The sequence below is a fragment of the Pseudophryne corroboree genome, chromosome 2, assembly GCF_028390025.1.
Source record: "Pseudophryne corroboree isolate aPseCor3 chromosome 2, aPseCor3.hap2, whole genome shotgun sequence".
NCBI classification, from domain to species: Eukaryota; Metazoa; Chordata; class Amphibia; order Anura; family Myobatrachidae; genus Pseudophryne; species Pseudophryne corroboree.
In genome coordinates this window covers 690,038,950-690,058,067 of record NC_086445.1, presented here as the reverse complement: position 1 = coordinate 690,058,067, position 19,118 = coordinate 690,038,950, and the positions used below count along the sequence as shown (strand labels likewise).

Below are 19,118 nucleotides of genomic sequence, written 5' to 3'. Positions count from 1 at the left end.
TTCTTACAAGCTGGTGTGGATATGGGCCTAAAGTTGGTATCTGTGAAGGTCCAGAACTCGTCCCTATCCGTTTTCTTCCAAAAACAATTGGCTGCCCTCTCTGAGGTTTAGACATTTTTGAAGGGAGTTCTGCACATCCAACCTCCCTTTGTACCGCCTACAGTGCCTTGGGACCTTAACGTGGTGTTGCAGTTCTTCCAATCTGAATGGTTCGAGCCTCTACAGGAGGTTAAAGTCGAATTTCTAATGTGGAAAGCTGTCACTTTGTTGGCTTTAGCTTCTGCTAGACGTGTGTCGGAGTTGGGGGCTTTTATTGTGTAAAAGCCCATATTTGATCTTCCACGAAGATAGAGCTGAGCTCCGGACATATCAGCAGTTTCTTCGGAAGGTTGTGTCGGCATTTCATATCAATCAACCTATTGTGGTGCCAGTGGCTACTGACTCCTCAATTTCATCAAAGTCCTTGGATGTTGTAAGGGCTCTGACAATTTATGTGAAAAGTACTGCTCAGCACAGGAAATCGGACTTTCTGTTTGTCCTGTATGATCCCAAGAAAATTGGGTGTCCTGCTTCTAAGCAGAAGATATCTCTCTGGATCAGGTTCACTATCCAGCATGCGTATTCTACGGCAGGCTTGCTGTGTCCTACGTCTGTCAAGGCCCACTCTAAACGTAAGGTGGGTTCTTCCTGAACGGCTGCTCGGGGTGTCCCAACTTTGCCGAGCAGCAACTTGGTCTGGGTCGAACAGGTTTCCAAAGTTCTACAAGTTCAATACTTTCGCTTCTGAAGTTCAGTCAATCAGTTCTGCAGGAGCCTCCGCGCTCTCCCTTATGTTCTGGGAGCTTTGGTACATCCCGTGGTACTAATGTGGACCCCAGCATCCTCTAGGACGTAAGATAAAATAGGATTTTGGTTACCTACCGGTAAATCCTTTTCTGGTAGTCCGTAGAGGATGCTGGGCGCCCGCCCAGCTTTTCGTTTTCCTGCAATTGTTATCTGGTTCAGTACAACTTTGTTTTTAGTTAAGTACTGTGTTGTTTACTTGGTAAGTAATGTTCTCAGCGGTTGCTGAGTTTTCAAGCTAAGTTAGCTTGATGTGCCTTGTATGTGTGAGCTGGTATGAATCTCGCCACTATCTGTGTTAAATCCTTCTCTCGAAGATGTCCGTCTCCTCGGGCGCAGTTTCTAGACTGAGTCTGGTAGGAGAGTCATAGAGGGAGGAGCCAGTCCACACTCTCAAACTCTTAAAGTGCCAATGGCTCCTGGTGGACCAGTCTATACCCCATGGTACTAATGTGGACCCCAGCATCCTCTACGGACTACGAGAAAAGGATTTACCGGTAGGTAACCAAAATCCTATTATCTAGGCTCATTACATGCAAAGTGTGATATTTCCAGACTTTATTTTTTATAATTTTGATGATTGTGGCTTACAGCTTAAAAAACAAAAACAAATCTAAAATCTCAGAAAATTTGAATATTATGAAAAGGTTCAATATTGTAGGCTCAAAGTGTCACACCCTAATCAGCTAATTAATACAAACCGCCTGCAAAGGGTTCCTGAGCCTTTAAATGGTCTCTCAGTCTGGTTCAGTACAATTCACAGTCATGGGGAATACTGCTGACCTGACAGTTGTGCAGAAAACCATCATTGACACCCTCCACAAGGAGGGAAATCCTCAAAAGGAAATTACAAAAGAAGTTTGATGTTCTCAAAGTGCTGTATCAAAGCACATTAATAGAAAGTTAAGTAGAAGGGAAAAGTGTGGAAGGAAAAGGTGCACAAGCAGCAGGGATGACCGCAGCCTGGAGAGGATTGTCAGGAAAAGGCCATTCAAAAGTGTGGGGGAGCTTCACAAGGAGTGGACTGAGTCTGGAGTTAGTGCATCATGAGCCACCACACACAGACGGATCCTGGACATGGGCTTTAAATGTTGTATTCCTCTTGTCAAGCCGCTCCTGACCAACAAACGTCAGAAGCGTCTTACCTGGGCTAAAGAAAAAAAGAACTGGTCTGTTGCTCAGTAGTCCAAAGTCCTCTTTTCTGATTAGATCAAATTTTGCATCTCTTTGGAAACCAAGGTCCCAGAGTATGGAGGAAGAATGGAGAGGCACACAACCCAAAATGCTTGAAGTCCAGTGTTAAGTTTCCACAGTCTGTGTTGATTTGGGGAACCATGTCATTTGCTGGTGTAGGTCCACTGTGCTTTATTAAGCCCAGAGTCAACACAGTCGTTTACCAGGACATTTTAGAGGACTTCATGCTTCCTTCAGCAGACAGGCTTTATGGAAATGCTGACTTCATATTCCAGCAGGACTTTGCACCTGCCCACACTGCCAAAAGTACCAAAACCTGGTTCAATGACCGTGGGATTACTGTGCTAGATTGGCCAGCAAACTCACCTGACTGTGGTGAGTACGAACCGGGGGCTCCGCTCGGGGGGTCCCCCGTTTCAAAGTGTGGCTGAACGTGGGCGTGGCATACGGGACCCTCTGGTGGGGGACCCGCTTGAGCCCCCCTGTGTAGACTGGCTTCAAATAGCTTGAACTAGCACTTGTGTGATATTTTTAAGCAAACAGGAGACATTGCCAGTATGAAAAATCACTGTAGCTCTGGCACCATTGGAATGGGCGGATCTACCTCAGAGCGGGACCGCAGGCATTTTGGCGCCTTCCCCTGCTTAATGCAGCCACAGACGGCGCACACAGCGCTTTCTGCCTCACAAGACACGCTGGAAAACTGGTACAGGGTGTAGCAAAGGGGGAGAGCCGCTATTGTACACTATCTGGGTCCTCTGCAGGACAGAGATTATTAGTGTTACTGTTATATAATTAGCTGTCAGCCTCACTGGGACTGTGCAGCTAGGGGTGTGCTGGTGTCCCTCTCTCTCTCTCCTCTCACATACAGTAAGGGCAGGCTTGATCAGTATTACTGTCTGTGTGTATGTTCTTGTGCTTACTGTGAAACTTGCAGTGTATGTCATACCAGATTCTCTCTAGTATCATCTGATTCTGTATCTTGTGAACTATGCAGCCAATCTTCACAAATCAGTGAAGGGGCTGGGGGACAGGGTCCAGAGCCCTCCTGGCTAGGGTCTCTTAAAACTGATGTCTGATATGTCATCCCAGCTCACTGCAAATGTACAGAAAGCTCCGCTACTACAACAGGCTGTTGCAGACTTAGCTGCTAGGGCTGATGTTACACAGCACCCCCTCATGCGGCACCACAGAAGCGTGGTTTGCCTGCTCTACTTTCTGATTCAGATGAGGATAAACATGAGGATGGGGATGACTTGAATCCCGTTACTGGGGATTCCTCTTCTGCTCAGGGTATTGAACCCCTCATTCTGGCTATAAGGGACGTGTTAAACCTCCCTTTAGAGGATGCTGCATCACAGCAGTCGTTGTTCTTTACACAAAACAAGTCTAATGTCACTATCCCTGATTCTGCAGAGTTAGATGACCTATTTAAGTTAGCCTGGAAAAATCCAGACAAAAAATACCAAGTGTCAAAAAGTTTTTGCACACTTTCCCATTTGCTTCTGAAGGTAGGAAATTCTGGGAAGAACCCCCAGGGTGGACGTATCAGTCTCTTGACTGTCAAAAAAGGCAGTGCTGCCTGCCTCGGGCTCCTTTACCATAAAGGACCCTGGGGACAGAAAAATAGAGACTACACTGAAGTCTGTATACACAGGCAGCAGGTGTATCGCAAAGGCCGGTCATAGCGGGTTGTTGGATGACTCATGCCCTTCATACGTGGGCTACTCAAATTCATGAGGGCCTCTCCAGGGATATGCCCCTGTTCACCACGGTGGCACTCCTGAAAAGATTTTATAAACGTCTCTGTGACAGGGATTACCGTGACTGAAGCTGTGAAAATTATATCAAAGCCCACCAGTCACATAACCGCATCCCACTGTAAGGGATCCTGTGGGATCTTTTCATTTATTGCTTGTGGTCTCCAGGACTTTCAGGAGGGTTCCTCACCGTGGATCTCCTGGGGTACTCACTGCCCAGGGTTTTCTGTGGGTCCTAGCGCCTTCTTGATGCAGCCGGGATTCTGTCACTGTAGCAGTTTCTGTGCTAGTGACACAGCCGCTGACCCCAGACCATTCCTGCTATCTTCATCTTCATGGCCTCTGGGCATCCCCTCTCTCCCACCAGACCGCATTGTACTCCTGGCTGCTACATGGTGAGAGTGCTCCACAGGTACATTCCCATCTGTGTCTGAGCCCCCTCTTCTCATTGGCTGCCTCTCTTATCCCTCTCGTCCTGTCACCTTACTGACCAGGATTACACTAGAGACAACCAGCCCCACAGGCTCTTTTACCCTACAACCAGAGTCCCCAATCAGATGGGGGGGTTTTCCTGGGGATTTGTGCTGCTGGCTGCTCAGGGACATTTTCCAGACTCTCATGCTAAGTAAGGGCCCTGGAGAAAAGGTCACTTACAGTTCATGGTGCTGCTCTGTTAGGGGTGAGTGGGACAGCACTTCACTAAACAAAAAACTACAGGGGCTGCAGTCACACATGTAATCCCTGGATATGAACAATGGGAGAAAGTAAATCAGGCCTGGCCAACCTGTGGCTCTCTAGATGATATGAAATTACAAGTCCCAGCATGCACTTCTACATACATATATACACACACTCGCACATCATTGGTACAGGCTCAAAACTCTGCAACTGGTATCTCTTTTTGCTGAAAATGCATCTTAACTCACGGAGAGATCCATGCTTAAAATCTAAGCAATCTGACTAGATTGCTTAGATTTTAAGAACAGATCACTCGTGTGTAGCCCCCTCAGCGATAGCGATGCGCGGCCCCGCACATCGCTATCGCCGCTGCTAGATTGAGTCTGCATGCAGGCCAATCTAGCAAGTCGCTCATTTCACCCGCTGGGTGAAATGAGCGGCCCCCATCCTCCCCCCGCATTGCTCAGCACACATCGCGCTGTGCTGAGCGGCGGGAGAGATGTGTGCTGAGCGGTTCGCTCAGCACACATCTCTCCCGTGTATACCCCCCGTTAGTCGCAATATGAAGTGACTAGGACACATCTGGAGACTGCTGATAAATTTGATATGCAACACGAGTATATCTGTGTGCGAATGAGTATCTGAATCTGAATATGAAGTGCTATGATGCAGTGGGTATGGCTTTTTTCCATGTCAAGTTTTGTTGTGCTTCATATACAGACTCATTTGCATACAGATATGCAAGTATCGCATATCAGATTAGTCGGCAAAATCTACTGGTGCACTCTCGTTGCATCACTTTGTGACTAAGACAAATCTTTGGCAATAAAGACGCTAGTAGAGTTTAACGGAACCTCGTGGCTCAGTTGTGCTAGGCATCTCACGTTGCATGGCGTATTGAGGCTATATGTATGAGAACACATCTGTATGGGAGCAAACGACAATCTGCTCCTACTTCTAAACATACCGTGTTTGTTATATTGAATGCTGCCTCCCCTATTTGTTGTTGTTCTTCTACAGTATGCTTCCAAATAGCGAAGGGAATACTGAAATCATGTTACAGTATGTCGTGAGCGGCAGTACTGCTTGTAAAAATTGTTTTTTTCAGCTGCTACCTTCTAGATTGTAATTTCTATTGTTCCTTTCAACAGAATCGTATGCATGAGAGCATGAAACTGTTTGACAGTATTTGCAACAATAAGTGGTTTATTGAGACGTCCATAATCCTTTTCCTTAACAAGAAGGACCTATTTGAGGAAAAGATCAGCAGGAGCTCACTGACAATCTGCTACCCAGAATACACAGGTATGTAGTGACTAGCCTGCCCTGAATATGTTTGACATTTATAGCTACAAAGATTGCAACAGACATTAATAGTACTTGCTGTCACACATCAGCTGAGCCTGTGTGATGTATGTGACGGGAATAATCATGACAAAATCACATAGTTTGTTTAAAAAAATTAATAATATCCATCTTTAGCTATATCTTACCCTGACCCAACCCATCTCAAAGCAAACACTTTGTGGTTTTTCTTAGGTTCTTGTTGCATTAAACCACTGTAATCAATTTTAAATTAACCAGAAATATAATAAACCAAGATATTCTCTGTTTGCAAAGTTTAATAATCAAACTGCTTGGCACATGAATAAAAAAAAAGGGAATATGACATCTAAGTATTGAAATGGCATCAGGTTTCTTAAAAACAAAAAGGAGTTAATGAGAACACAACTCGCACAGAATTCTGGTACCAATGGAAGCAGAAAGATGGACAGAACTTCAATGACCAACTCATCCTTTACATGGCATAAGTGTTTTCATAGCTTAATAGTAGTCCGTCATTCTCATTATGCATCTGTTTTATATAGTGGTCACAGTTCGTATAGAAGTATGTACTGTAATGATTTAGGCTTTCTTATACATCAAATTTTTTTTTTGTAAATTGTTTTTATTGGATAATTTCAGTATCACAGAGTACAGGTCGATATGTAAAAGATTTCAAGGTATACACAAATACTAATATTGAAAGCTCAGAAGCAAGCATACCGTATAATCTCACAATATATAACAAACATTGAGAAGTACATATAAAGGAAGAAAGGAAATGAGAAGTAAGAGCAGAGAAAAAGATGGAAGAAAGAAGAAAATATAGGAAGAGTCCCACAGCACAATAAACTAGGTATTTAGTTACTACAGGGGTGTAGGTAAAGCACTAACCGAAGACAAGTTATTGTCTCACTGTATGGTGCTGTAGTGATCCGATTCTTTATAGACCAACCATGGATACCAAGTAGCAGTAAAGGCTTGATTCCTGGAGGCATGGGAAGAGGTTAGGTCATCCATGACCATATAATGATTTATGCAAGCACACCACATGGTAGGAATGATAGTGGACTTCCAGTGTACTGGAATAACCGCCTTCGAAACACTAAGGATATGGCGTAAAATCGTCTTTTTATATTGAGATTTGGGCCAACGTAGTAAATTTAACCGCCGAAAGCTGGGACAGAAAGGTAACTGTTCCTGAAGGATGACACTTACTGCTTCCAAAACTCTCCCCCAAAAAGGTATAAGCAGAGGACAGTCCCACCATGTAAGGGAGTGCCGACAGCCGCCATACATCTCCAACAGGTGTTGGGGGTTCCAGGATACATTTTAGCCAGCAGACTAGGGCAACGATACAAGCTAGAGAGCACCTTATAATGTGTTTCCATCACCACGACATTTGCAGAAGAGGAAAATGTGTTACTAAATATTTCTGGACAGTTATCCTCCCCAATGAAACCGTTGAGGTCAGATTCCCAGTCCCTAATAAATTTAGTCTCTGAGGGGAAAGCCTTGTCAATAATTAATTTGTATATGGTAGACAGAGCATGACTCTGGTAGGCTTGGGAGAAGCACAAGTTTTGAGACGGGGTGGTTGCATGTCTATAATTAGCGTGGGTGCATAATTCCAATAGGAAATGCTTAAGTTGTAAGTATCTCCCTATCTGGGAGGTTCTATTTGGCTTGAATTGCAGGAAAGCTCAAAATACCAGACATATCTAACAACTGATCAACCCTGTGGATACCACTATTAAGCCACAGCCGGAATGACACTGGAGTATTACCGGGGGGGGGGGGGGGGGGGGGAGCCGAATTTCCAAATAGAGACATAAGTGGCGAGGGAGCAGGAGAGAGAAGGGGCTGGGAACGTAGGCGTCGCCAACAGGTCATTGTAGGTCCAGTTACAGCTATTTCGCTAGCATCCATAAGGGATATTGGGGACAGAATTAGTATTATGGGGTATAGATGGGTCTAAAGGAGCCAGTGCACTTTAAATTTCTTCAACTGAGTGTGCTGGCTCCTCCCCTCTATGCCTCTTCCTACAGGTCAGTTTAGAAAAAAGTGCCCTCAGGAGAGGATGCACACACTGCAAGCTCCAGAGTTTTTCTTATATTTATGTAAAACTTTTATTTATTTTGGTATGCTGTCTGGGCAAGAGCATACCTGCACCGTTGGAGTTAGGGGAGGGGGACGGTCAGCAGCCTCTTGAGGTGCAGAGCCGCTTCCCCGCTGCAGAACCACCGTCCTGAGGGGCTGTTTGTTCAGCGGGGCATGGCGCCTTGGCTATCGCTGCCGCAGCATGCCGCACACCCCTAACACTGCTTGAAGGTGATCAGCGGTGGTGAGTACACACCGGGGACCCCACTAGGGGTGTGTCCCGGTTTACTGTGCGGCAAAAGCGCTGGTGAGGCGTACGGGTCCCACCTGGGGGTAGACCCGCTTTGACCGCTGCGTGAGACTGGCTTATTACGTGGTACCAAGCATTTATGTGAGGTTACTAATATTTAGGAGACCTGGCCAGTAAAAAATACACACAGTAGCTCCGTCACCATAGCGGGGGCCGGAGCTACATCAGAGCGGGCCCAGCGGCATTTTGGCGCCCTCCTCTGCATAAGCAGCAGCCTCACACAGCTCCTCCATAATGGTCACATGCTGGATTACTGGTACAGGGTGTAGAGGGAGAGAGCCGCTATTTTGTGTACAAATATCATCCCTCTCAGGGATTTTTCCCCTAGCTCATCTGACTCCATATCATGTGAGCAATGTAGTCAGTCATCCCAAAATGCTGATAACAATGTGGGGTAGAGTCCAGAGCCCTCCTGGCTGGGGGCTATCAAAACTATGATGTCTGATATGCTATCTCAACTCACTGCAAATGCCAATAAAACTCAGGAACTGCACAAGCAGTGGCAAATCTAGCTGTTAAACATCCCCCCTGTCCACTACAGGTGTACAAAAACGTGCTTTACCTGCACTTCTATCAGATACTGATGATGATGTACAGGATGATGTGGACCCCATAAGCGGGGACTCCATCCCTGCACAGGGTATTGAACTACTTATATTGGCTATACGGGATGTGTTAAAGCTCCCCCTGGAGGATTCTACTAATCAGCAGTCATTTTTCCTCCCACAAAACTGACTGTCACCTTCCCTGATTCTAAAGAATTGGATGATTTATTTAAATTAGCCTGGAAAAATCCAGAAAAAAAATGAGTTGTCCAAAAGGTTTTTAAATACCTTCCCATTTGCCCCTGAAGGCAGGAAATCCTGGGAAGAATCTCCAGCAGTAGACGTCTCAGTCTCTCGCCTTTCTGAAGAGGCGGTACTTCCTGCTCCGGGCTCTTACGGTAAAGGACCCAGGGGATAAAAAAATGGAGACCACTATAAAATCTAACTACACTGCTGTAGGTATAGCTCAAAGGCCGGTCATTGCTGGTTGCTAGAATGACGCATGCCATTCATACATGGGCTACTCAGATTCAGGAGGGCCTTTCAGGGGATACTACTGTAACTTTCCTAAAACACATTCAGGACACGGCAAGATTCCTCTGCGACTCCCTTTAAAGAGATTGGCAATATTAGTGCTAGGACCAGTGCTATGGCTGTGTCTGCACGCAGTGCCATATGGTTATGTCAGTGGATAGCAGACGCTGACTCCAAACGTAATGTGGAATCTTTTCCCTTCACAGGTGAATGGCTCTTCGGAGGTGAATAGGACGCATGGATCTCCAAAGCTACTGCTGAGAAATCCACGTTTCTCCCTTCAGGGGCTCCGCCTGCTAGACGTACTTACCCGGGACCGTCTACTCAGTCCTTTCGGTCCTCCAGATTTCGATCTAGGGCTCGGGGTGCCTCCAATGCAGCTAGAGGCTCCAGAGGTAAGCCTAAGAAACCAGCCGTTGCCGGCTCTCAGGATCAGAGCACCAGTTCAGCTTCCGTTAAAACTTCAGCATGACGGTGCCCACCCACCCTGAGGGGATCTCGCGGTGGGTGCTTGATTACGTCACTACAGCCACATCTAGGACAGTTCCTGCCAAGATGCCTTGGTAAGGGACCTTATCTCTCAGGGTTACAAACTGGAGTTAGACGGTGATCCTCCCCAACGATTTTTCAAATTAGGCTATCCAGCTCTGGAAAATATGCGTGTTACGCTACTACTGGCCATCGACAAGTTGGTCCAGTTCCAGGGCATTGTTCCAGTACCCCTGCTACAACAAGGACAAGGTTACTACTCCAGTCTGTTTGTAGTGCCAAAACCAAACGGGTCTGTGAGACCCATTTTGAATCTGAAGTCATGAATCCTTACCTGAAGGTTTTCAAATTCAAGATGGAATCTTTAAGAGCGGTGAACGCGGGCCTGGAACAACAGGAATTCCTTGTGTCCCTGGATATCAAGGACGCCTACCTGCATATCCCGATTTGGCTTCCTCATCAGGCCTATCTATGATTCGCCTTACTGATCGATCACTACCAGTTTCAGGTGTTGCATTTCGGCCTGTCTACAGCTCCGAGGGTGTTCACGAAGTTGATGGCAGAAATGATGTTCCAGCTCAGAGTCCAGGGGGTCAACATTGTCCCTTACCTGGACGATCTACTCATAAAAGCAAGTTCCAGGGAGCTTCTATTGCTTCATATAGATCGCACTATCCAACTTCTGTCTCACCATGGATGGATCCTCAATCTACAGAAGTGTCAACTGGAACTGTTTCAACGGCTCCTGTTTCTGGGTATCATACTGGATACTGTAGCTCAAAGAGTTTTTCTCCCAGAAGACAAGGTGAGAACACTTCAAGAGATGGTTTGCATGGTTCTCCATCCTACTCGAGTTTCCATTCATCTTTGCATAAAGTTGTTGGGAAAAATGGTGGCCTCCTACGAGGCGATACAGTTTGGCAGGTTCCATGCCAGACCTTTCCAGTTGAACATCCTGAACAAGTGGTCCGGTTCACATCTCCAAATGCACCGAATGATTCAGCTGTCATGCGAGGCCAGGATTTCGCTCCTGTGGTGGTTGCAGTCTTCCAACCTGCTGGAAGGTCGACGTTTCGGGATTCAGGATTGTACTCTCCTCACGACTAATGCGAGTCTACGAGGATGGGGAGCTGTCACCCAGGGGGCACAGTTCCAGGCCAGGTGGTCTGCCCAAGAGGCCCTACTCCCGATCAACATTCTGGAACTACGGGTAATATACAATGCTCTGCTTCAGGCCTTCCCTCTGCTCAGGGATCGGGCGATCCAGGTTCAGTCGGACAATGCCATGGCAGTGGCGTACATCAGTCGACAAGGAGGGACACAAAGCAAGGCCTGCATGCGAGGAGCGTCAGAAATACTTCTCTGGGCAGAAAGAAATGCAAGAGCATTGTCCACAATTTTAATTCCAGGAGTGGACAACTGGAAAGCGGACTTCCTGAGTCGCCACGACTTCCACCCGGGGGAGTGGGGATTACATCCTCAGGTGTTTCAACAGATTGTCGGCAGATGGGGATTCCCGCAGATCAACATGATGGCGTCTCGCCTCAACAAGAAGCTTCGTTGCTACTGCTCACAAACCAGGGACCCTCAGGCAAGTGCAGTGGATGCACTGACGTCACCTTGGCCTTACCGGCTGGTCTACCTATTCCCTCCGATTCCGTTGATCCCAAGGGTGCTCCAACGGATCAAACATCACAGAATCCAAGCAGTCTTGATTCTGCCAGATTGGCCTCGAAGGGCGTGGTACGCAACTCTTCTGGACTTGTCCATAGAAGGCCCTTGGCCTCTGCCGCTAAGAAATGATGATCTTCAGCAAGGACCGTTCGTCTACCCGGACTTACGGCGGCTTCGTTTGATGGCATGGAAGTTGAGCGGAATATCCTAGCTCTCAAAGGGTTTTCCAAAAAGGTCATTGCCACTATGGTGCAAGCCAGAAAACCTGTTACGTCAAAACATTATCATCATATCTGGAGGAGATATGTCTGCCGAGTTTCACTAGGGACGCTTCCTGTAGGCTGGTGTAGATAAAGGCTTACGTCTGGGTTCCGTTAAGGTCCAGATTTCAGCTCTTTCAATTTTCTTTCAGAAGAAATTGGCTATGTTGCCGGAAGTTCAGACCTTCTTACAAGGGGTGCTCCACTTATAACCTCCCTTTGTGCCGCCTACGGCACCCTGGGCATTGGATGAAGTGTTGCAATTTCTACAGTCCTCCTGGTTTGAGCCTCTGATGACAGTCAGAATTGGGGGTCTTATCATGTAAAAGTCCCTGCTTGGTCTTTTACAAGGACAGAGCGGAGCTCCGGGCTCGACAGCAGTTTCTGCCGAAGGTTGTCTCCGCATTCCATCTGAATCAACCTATTGTGGTTCCGTCTTGTTCTGACGCTTCAGCTCCTCAGGAGTCTTTAGATGTGGTGCGCGCTTTGAAGATCTAAAGCAAAAGCACAGATCAGGTCAGGAAGACTGATTCATTGTACGTGCTCTATGATGCGCAGAAAAAGGGTTGTCCTGCTTCAAAGTAGTCCATTGCTCGTTTGATTAGGCTTACTATCCAACAGACCTATGTGTCGGCAGCCTTACCTGTTCCGAAGTCTCTGAAGGCCCACTCTACAAGATCGGTGGGCTCTCCCTGGGCGGCTGCCTGTGGAGTCTCGGCCTTACAACTATGCCGGGCTGCTACCTGGTCTGGGAAGAACACTTTTGTGAAATTCTACAAATTTGATACCCTGGCCAAGGAGGATGCCCAGTTCGGGCAGGCGGTGCTGCAGCAGTCTCCGCCCGTTCCCGCCCATTCTGGAAGCTTTGGGACATCTCCATCGTATTAGTTCTGTCCCCAATATCCCATATGGATGCTAGAGAAAATAGGATTTTAAATACCTACCGGTAAATCCTTTTCTCGTAGACCATAAGGGATATTGGGTGCCCACCTCTGTGCGGTTACTTTCTGCAGGTTCTCTGTTTTGTGTTATCTGTTCAGCTGTTGCTGGCCTGGTTATGTTTTGGTGTGCTGGTGTATAATTCTCTCCACCTTTATTGTTATGTTCCTTCTCTCAAGTATGTAATTCTCCTTTGGGCAGTGTTTTACCTATAACTGCCTGTGGGAGGGGACATAGAGGGGAGGAGCCAGCACACCCAGTTGAAGAAATGTAAAGTGCACTGGCTCCTTTGGACCAGTCTATACCCCATCGTACTAATTATGTCCCCAATATCCCTTATGGACTACGAGAAAAGGATTTACCGGTAGGTATTTAAAATCCTTTTTTTTTTTTTTTTAAGGCACGTGCTTTCTGAAAGTATGAACCATTATAAATTGCTGTCTAGACTAAACACCTTGTTCTAGGGCAGTACAGGGCATAATCAAAATCTCAAATGGGCAGGGCAGATGTGTAGAAGCAAATTACACACAACATTTTCTACATTCTTAACCCTAAACTAATTTAGCCTTGGCAATTTATTGGGGTGAAAAAAGGTGGAAGCCTCGGGCTTTAACGCCCTGGGCTGTTCAATTACAGCACTTTTTTTTATTTTTATTGCCCGATAAATGATATGTTATTGTGTGGGAAATCCGGGAAATTTGTTAACACCCTGTTTGCGCCCAATAACCAATTTGCTCAATTCCAGAAAGAAATATGCGTTAAGTGCAGTGGTGTGGGCTGACTTTGGGGCTACTTGGATAGCCCCGGGGGTGGGTGGGGGGGGGGGAGGCGGGGGGGGGGGGTCAATTAGTCCACGGTAAATTACCTCCATAGAGACTTCACAGGTACTGTTCATTTGTGGAGTGAACTGTTTTTTTTTGTTTTTTTCCCCCCATGATTTTACTAACTTGTGATTAGACCCCAATCATGCCCCTCACACTAAATAGTAAACCGACAAAGTGCTTTTATTATACCTTCCTTACTCTAGGTTCCAATACTTATGAGGAGGCTGCAGCTTATATCCAATGTCAGTTTGAGGATTTAAACCGAAGAAAAGACACAAAAGAGATCTACACACATTTCACATGTGCAACAGACACAAAGAACGTGCAGTTTGTGTTTGATGCAGTAACAGATGTTATCATAAAGAGCAACCTTGTGGAGTGTGGCCTTTATTAGCTTGGAGGTAAGAGTGTATAATATTTAAAAGCTTCGCTACTACATGATGCTTACTGTGTAATCATTTTATAAAGCAGCAAATAATTTGACATATACAGTAATTTGAAGCTGCAAGCACATGTTCAAACTTAGGAGTCTTTCTTTACTATAAGTCACTGTGGTTACATGAAAAGTCCCATATTTCATTCTTCCTTAGTGTTTGGATTCAAATTGATATTCAACATACCTATCAAAATGTTGACCTTGTGTGTATTCAATATGAGGGTGTGGCCAGTATTTCTGATGCACTGGACTGATTCCCTTTCCATTACATTCCTTTTCAGTCAATTGCAGCTGTGGTTATTGGGACTCTGCAGTTCTGATTGGAAAAATGGAGCTAGATTTAGATTTGGGTGGGGTGTGTTCAATCTGCAATCTAAATTGCAGTGTAAAAATAAAGCAGCCAGTATTTACCCTGCACAGAAACAAAATAACCCACCCAAATCTAACTCTCTCTGCACATGTTATATCTGCCTCCCCTGCAGTGCACATGGTTTTGCCCAACTGCTAACAAAGTTCCTGCTGCGATCAACTCAGAATTACCCCCTGTGGCCGGAGCAATGGGAGAAGGTAAGGCATCGGCACACAGCCCCACTGTTTCGGGATGGAGACTTCAGAACAGTTGCTGACACGGCTTCCACCTCGGGTGCACCAGCGCTAGGCTTCAGGGATCATAGGCTCCAGGGGTAGTATGAGGCTGCTATCCCTAAGGTTGATGTCAGCAGTGGGGAGTAAGATGCTCCCTTGGTCGCCCTCCCCCCGTTTCATGACCAGTTTCCTCCAATATTCCCACCATGAACTGAGTTCCCGCTTTCCTCTGAGATGCTGTGTATCTAAAAGGACGCAGTCGCAGCATAGGCAGCTGTATGACTGGTACGTCGGTGTTCACTTGGGCGTCTGTGTTAACTGTGTAGGTTCACGGGGCGATTGTGTGCACCAACAGCGTCTAGATCCACTCAGCGTTTACTAACGTATTCGTCGATCCTGGAAGCGTGTTGAAGTTTTCCCTGTATCCCACTCTCCTGAGCCGGATGATGCAGCACTAAGTGTCTTTCTACCTTTGGTACAAAAAGTTGGATAAGTGCCTGATGCATATGAGTCTGTAAACTATTGCTGACGTTTTCTTTCACTGTGTGACTGAATACAATTAAACTCCTATATAAGGTAATGCATTAATATGTTTCTTCTACATACTTGAACTATGTGTAGTTGATTATGTGCTCATTATGCTTATTATACTAATGTATAACCTGTGACTGATTGCTAGTGTGATTGCTGACTTTACTATTTTCTGTCAGTTTCTGTGTATTCCAATCCTCAATGCTGGTGCAAAGCTGAGAGGGATAGAATTGTATGTCACTTTAACAAATTTTAAAGTGATTGTAGTCACAATTTGTGTAATTAACACTGTAAAGGTGTGTGGTTTATTTATCATGTCTAAGAGAGGCAAGGGCGATGAGGATACACTCTCCACAACAGCACCAACACTCATGTCATATTTGTCTTGCAAAGTTGGATTAACCTCTCAGGATCTTGTTCAAAATGGATTATGCAAATTGTTTTAGCTTTCACCAAAGCCTCTTGAATAATCCGAGGCGGGCACAGATTCAGGTTGAACCCCCATGGGCTACTTTTGCACAGACATTATCCAGTATAGCTCCTATACCAGGGATAGGTTACCCTATTAACCCTTACATGCAACATTCCACCTGGGGGTTATCGCATCCAGTACAGGAATCGGCAGCCTCTCAACAGAAACAGGTTAAAGGCCGTTGGTAAGTAAATCACATAGAAACAACATCTTCCCAATCTACACATGTTTCAGATGATGAGTTGTCGCACTCCAGGTCTGCATACAGAGACAAGGAGGAAGGCCTCAGATCAGTGGACATTAGTTCTATGAAAGCCATTCTATCCTTAGAGGAGGCAGCATAGCCTTTGTTAAAATCTAAGGCACCTGTGTTTAAACGTCCCAAAATAGTTAGGACTGAGTTTCCTGGGTCAGAACAGCTGACGGAAATTATGCAAAAGGCTTGGGTTAAACCCAGTAAGAAGTTTAGAATTCCTAGGAAATGGAAATCCCATTAGCCTCTTCCGGCTGGGGACTGTTTAAAAAGGGAGGTGGCTCCCAAAGTAGATACGCATGTCATCCGATTGGTGTGAAAATCTACATTACCTCTGCCTTCAACATCATTAAATGATGTCACGGATAGGAAAATAGATGGTTTTCTTAAAACCATTTTCTCCTTGTCTAGGGCAATCATAAGACCAGCCATGGCTTCAGCTTGGATGGCAAAAGCAGTGGCATCCTGGGCTGATGCATTGGAGGATGACCTTTCAATGGCATCTAGAATGCAAAAATCCCATATTGCACATATCAAACAGGCAGCTATTTTTATTGAAGAAGCAGCCTTGGATATGGGTACAATTGCCTTTCAGGCATCAGCTTCGGTAGTAGCAGCTCGCAGAGCGGTTTGGCTACGTACATGGAAGGCTGACTCAGACCTAAGAAGGTTCTGGAGTCTTTGCCGTTTACTGGAGATATTCTTTTTGGTAAAGAATTAAACAGTATTTTGGAGTCAGAAGCAGACTCCAAGAAACTGAAGTTTCCTTCCACACATAAATCCAAGCCTAGATTTCCAGCTTTTTGGTTATGGCAAACAGTCTCAATCTGACAAGTCTGGTAAGACTACTAAGCATTGGGCAACCAGAGGGCCGGCTTCCAAATCAGAAGATGAGCCGTCAGCCTGATGGTGCGGGCCTCCAACTGGGGGACCCCAGGGTGGGAGGCCGACTTCTTCAGTTTGCACAGATCTGGCAGCAGTCTACCACAGATGCCTGGGTGCAAAAAGGGGTATTTCACGGTTATGCATTTGCTTTCAAGAAACACCCTCCTCAAAGGCTTTTTTTGTACCAGCCCGTAAGTGGAAACAAAGGCCAGAGCTTTGCAAGAGGCAGTTCAGAAGTTGCTTCAGTCAGGAGTGATGATTCCAGTTCCTACTGCACAACGAGGCCAAGGTTTTTATTCCAACCTGTTTCTAGTCCAGAAGCCAAATGTGTCGTACTGGCCCATACTCGATATCAAAGTGCTGAACAAGTACATTTGGGTGCCTCGGTTTCATATGAATACTTTACATTCCATTATTTTGGCCATGGAGTCGAAAGATTTTATGGTAAGCCTGGATATCCAGGATGCTTACCTACACGTTCCTATAACACTGTCACATCAGCGCTATCTCAGGTTTGCTATCCTTCCGCAGCATTTTCAGTTTCTGGCCCTACAATTTGGACTGGCCACAGCTCCCAGAGTGTTCACCAAAATTATGGTGGTAATGGCATCTTCTCTCCGTCAGCAGGGGATAAGGATTTTTCCATACCTCGACAATTTATTAATCCTGGCACAGTCTCGGGAATTGCTTCAGTGTCATCTGTGGCAGACAATAGCTTGTTGCAGAGACACGTATGCTCATAAATTGGGCAAAGTCGTCCCTGGTTCCGTCACAACGGATGACTCACTTGGGGGCTGTGTGGGATTCGAGTCTTCAGAGAGTAATTTTACCTCTGAACAAAATACCCAAAATTCAGTCCAGGATTAAGGAGCTGCTACACAGTCAAAAGGTATCCATTCACGCAGCAATGCGTGTGATGGGATTGATGTGTCGACATTCGACATGGAGTATGCCCAGTTCCACTCGAGGCCTCTGCAACGTCTGATCCTTCCAAATGGAATGGTTTTCATCAAACAATAAAAACGCAGACTATGGTCTTTCCTCTGGAAGTAAGGAGGTAATTAGCCTGGTGGCTGCAGACATCCCATCTGGACAAAGGGAGACCCTTTTGGATATCAGATTGGGTAATTTTGACAACGGATGCCAGCCTTCAGGGCTGGGGAGCGGTGTCAGGAAGGAGTTGCTTCCAGGGTCAGTGGAACAAGGAAAAGAGTTGCTTGCCAATAAATATATCGGAACTTCAGACCATATATACGGCACTTATTCAGGCAAAAGACATCCTTCAGGGGAAACCAGTCCAAATCTGCTCGGACACTGCAAGGGCAGTAGCGTACCTCAACCATCAGGGAGGATCTCGCAGCCAAATCGCAATGAAGGAGGTAAGTCACACGTTAAAGTGGGCAGAATTTCATCATCCAGCCTTGTTTGCAGTTTTCATTCCGGGAGTCCTAAACTAGGAAGTGGATTTTCTCAGTCGACACGCCATTCATGCAAACGAATGGGCTTTACACCCTGGGTCTTCCAAATTCTGGTAGACAAGTGGGGGTTACTGGAGATAGAGCTCATGGCGTCCCGTCAGAGCAACAAAGTTCCCGCATACGGGTCAAGAACAAAGAATCCCAAAGCGATCTTTTTGAATGCCCTGCCAGTGAGATGGGACTTTTGTCTGGCCTATGTGTTTCCACCAATCACCCTGTTACTCAGGGTGATGCGAAAGGCCAAACAAGGAAGGAGCGCCGTGATACTAATAGCACCGGCTTGGCCCAGAAGACATTGGTACACAGATCTGCAGAGGTTGTTGATGGATGCTCCATTCCTACTCCCTCAACGTCCATATCTACTGTCTCAGGGTCCTGTCACAGGCACCTGGATCGACTGTCTTTGACGGCGTAGCTCATGAGACTCCCATCCTGAAAGCAAGAGGATTCTCACAACAGGTAATTCAAACAATGCTCAGAGCAAGGAAACTTTCCTCAGCTCACATTTATCACCGAATATGGCAAGCCTATATTCAAGCCTATATGGTGCAGTGAATGGAAATTTGATCCTAGGTCTTTCAGAGTTTCCAGAGTCCTAGCATTCCTTCAGTTAGGAATGGACAAAGGTCTAAGGTTGGCTTCCTTGAGAGTGCAAGTGTCAGCATTGACTGTATGGTTCCAAAAGAAAATTGCTAACCTCCAGGGAATGCTGCACATTCTCCTACAGTGCCTTGGGACTTAAATTTAGTCCTAAAGGCCCTTAAAGTTGGCTCATTTGAACCACTAAAACAAGTGGATTTTAAATGGTTGACAGCTAAAGTTCTTTCTACTGGCTATTGCTTCAGCTAGAAGAGTTTCAGATTTAGGGGCATTGTTATGTCGCCCTCCTCCTTTTCTGTTTTTTTTTTTTTTTTTATTCCTTTTTTTATTTCAGTTGAAGCATAACAAAAAATTCACAATAAAGTACACCAAAGTATACAATCAGTAAAAGGTATAGCGGAAACA

The 19,118-nt window shown here is 45.9% G+C and overlaps 1 protein-coding gene across 1 annotated transcript in view; it reads left to right on the top strand.

Annotated features, from left to right (window-relative positions):
- The window catches only part of GNAI3 (G protein subunit alpha i3), a 140,112-nt gene that overhangs the window by 109,668 nt on the left and 11,326 nt on the right, over positions 1 to 19,118 (top strand). The window contains exons 7-8 of the mRNA XM_063955198.1: positions 5,627 to 5,780; positions 13,677 to 13,874. Coding sequence (XP_063811268.1) covers positions 5,627 to 5,780; positions 13,677 to 13,867 — 345 coding nt within the window. The 3' untranslated portion in view covers positions 13,868 to 13,874. The remainder of the gene's footprint in view (positions 1 to 5,626; positions 5,781 to 13,676; positions 13,875 to 19,118) is intronic.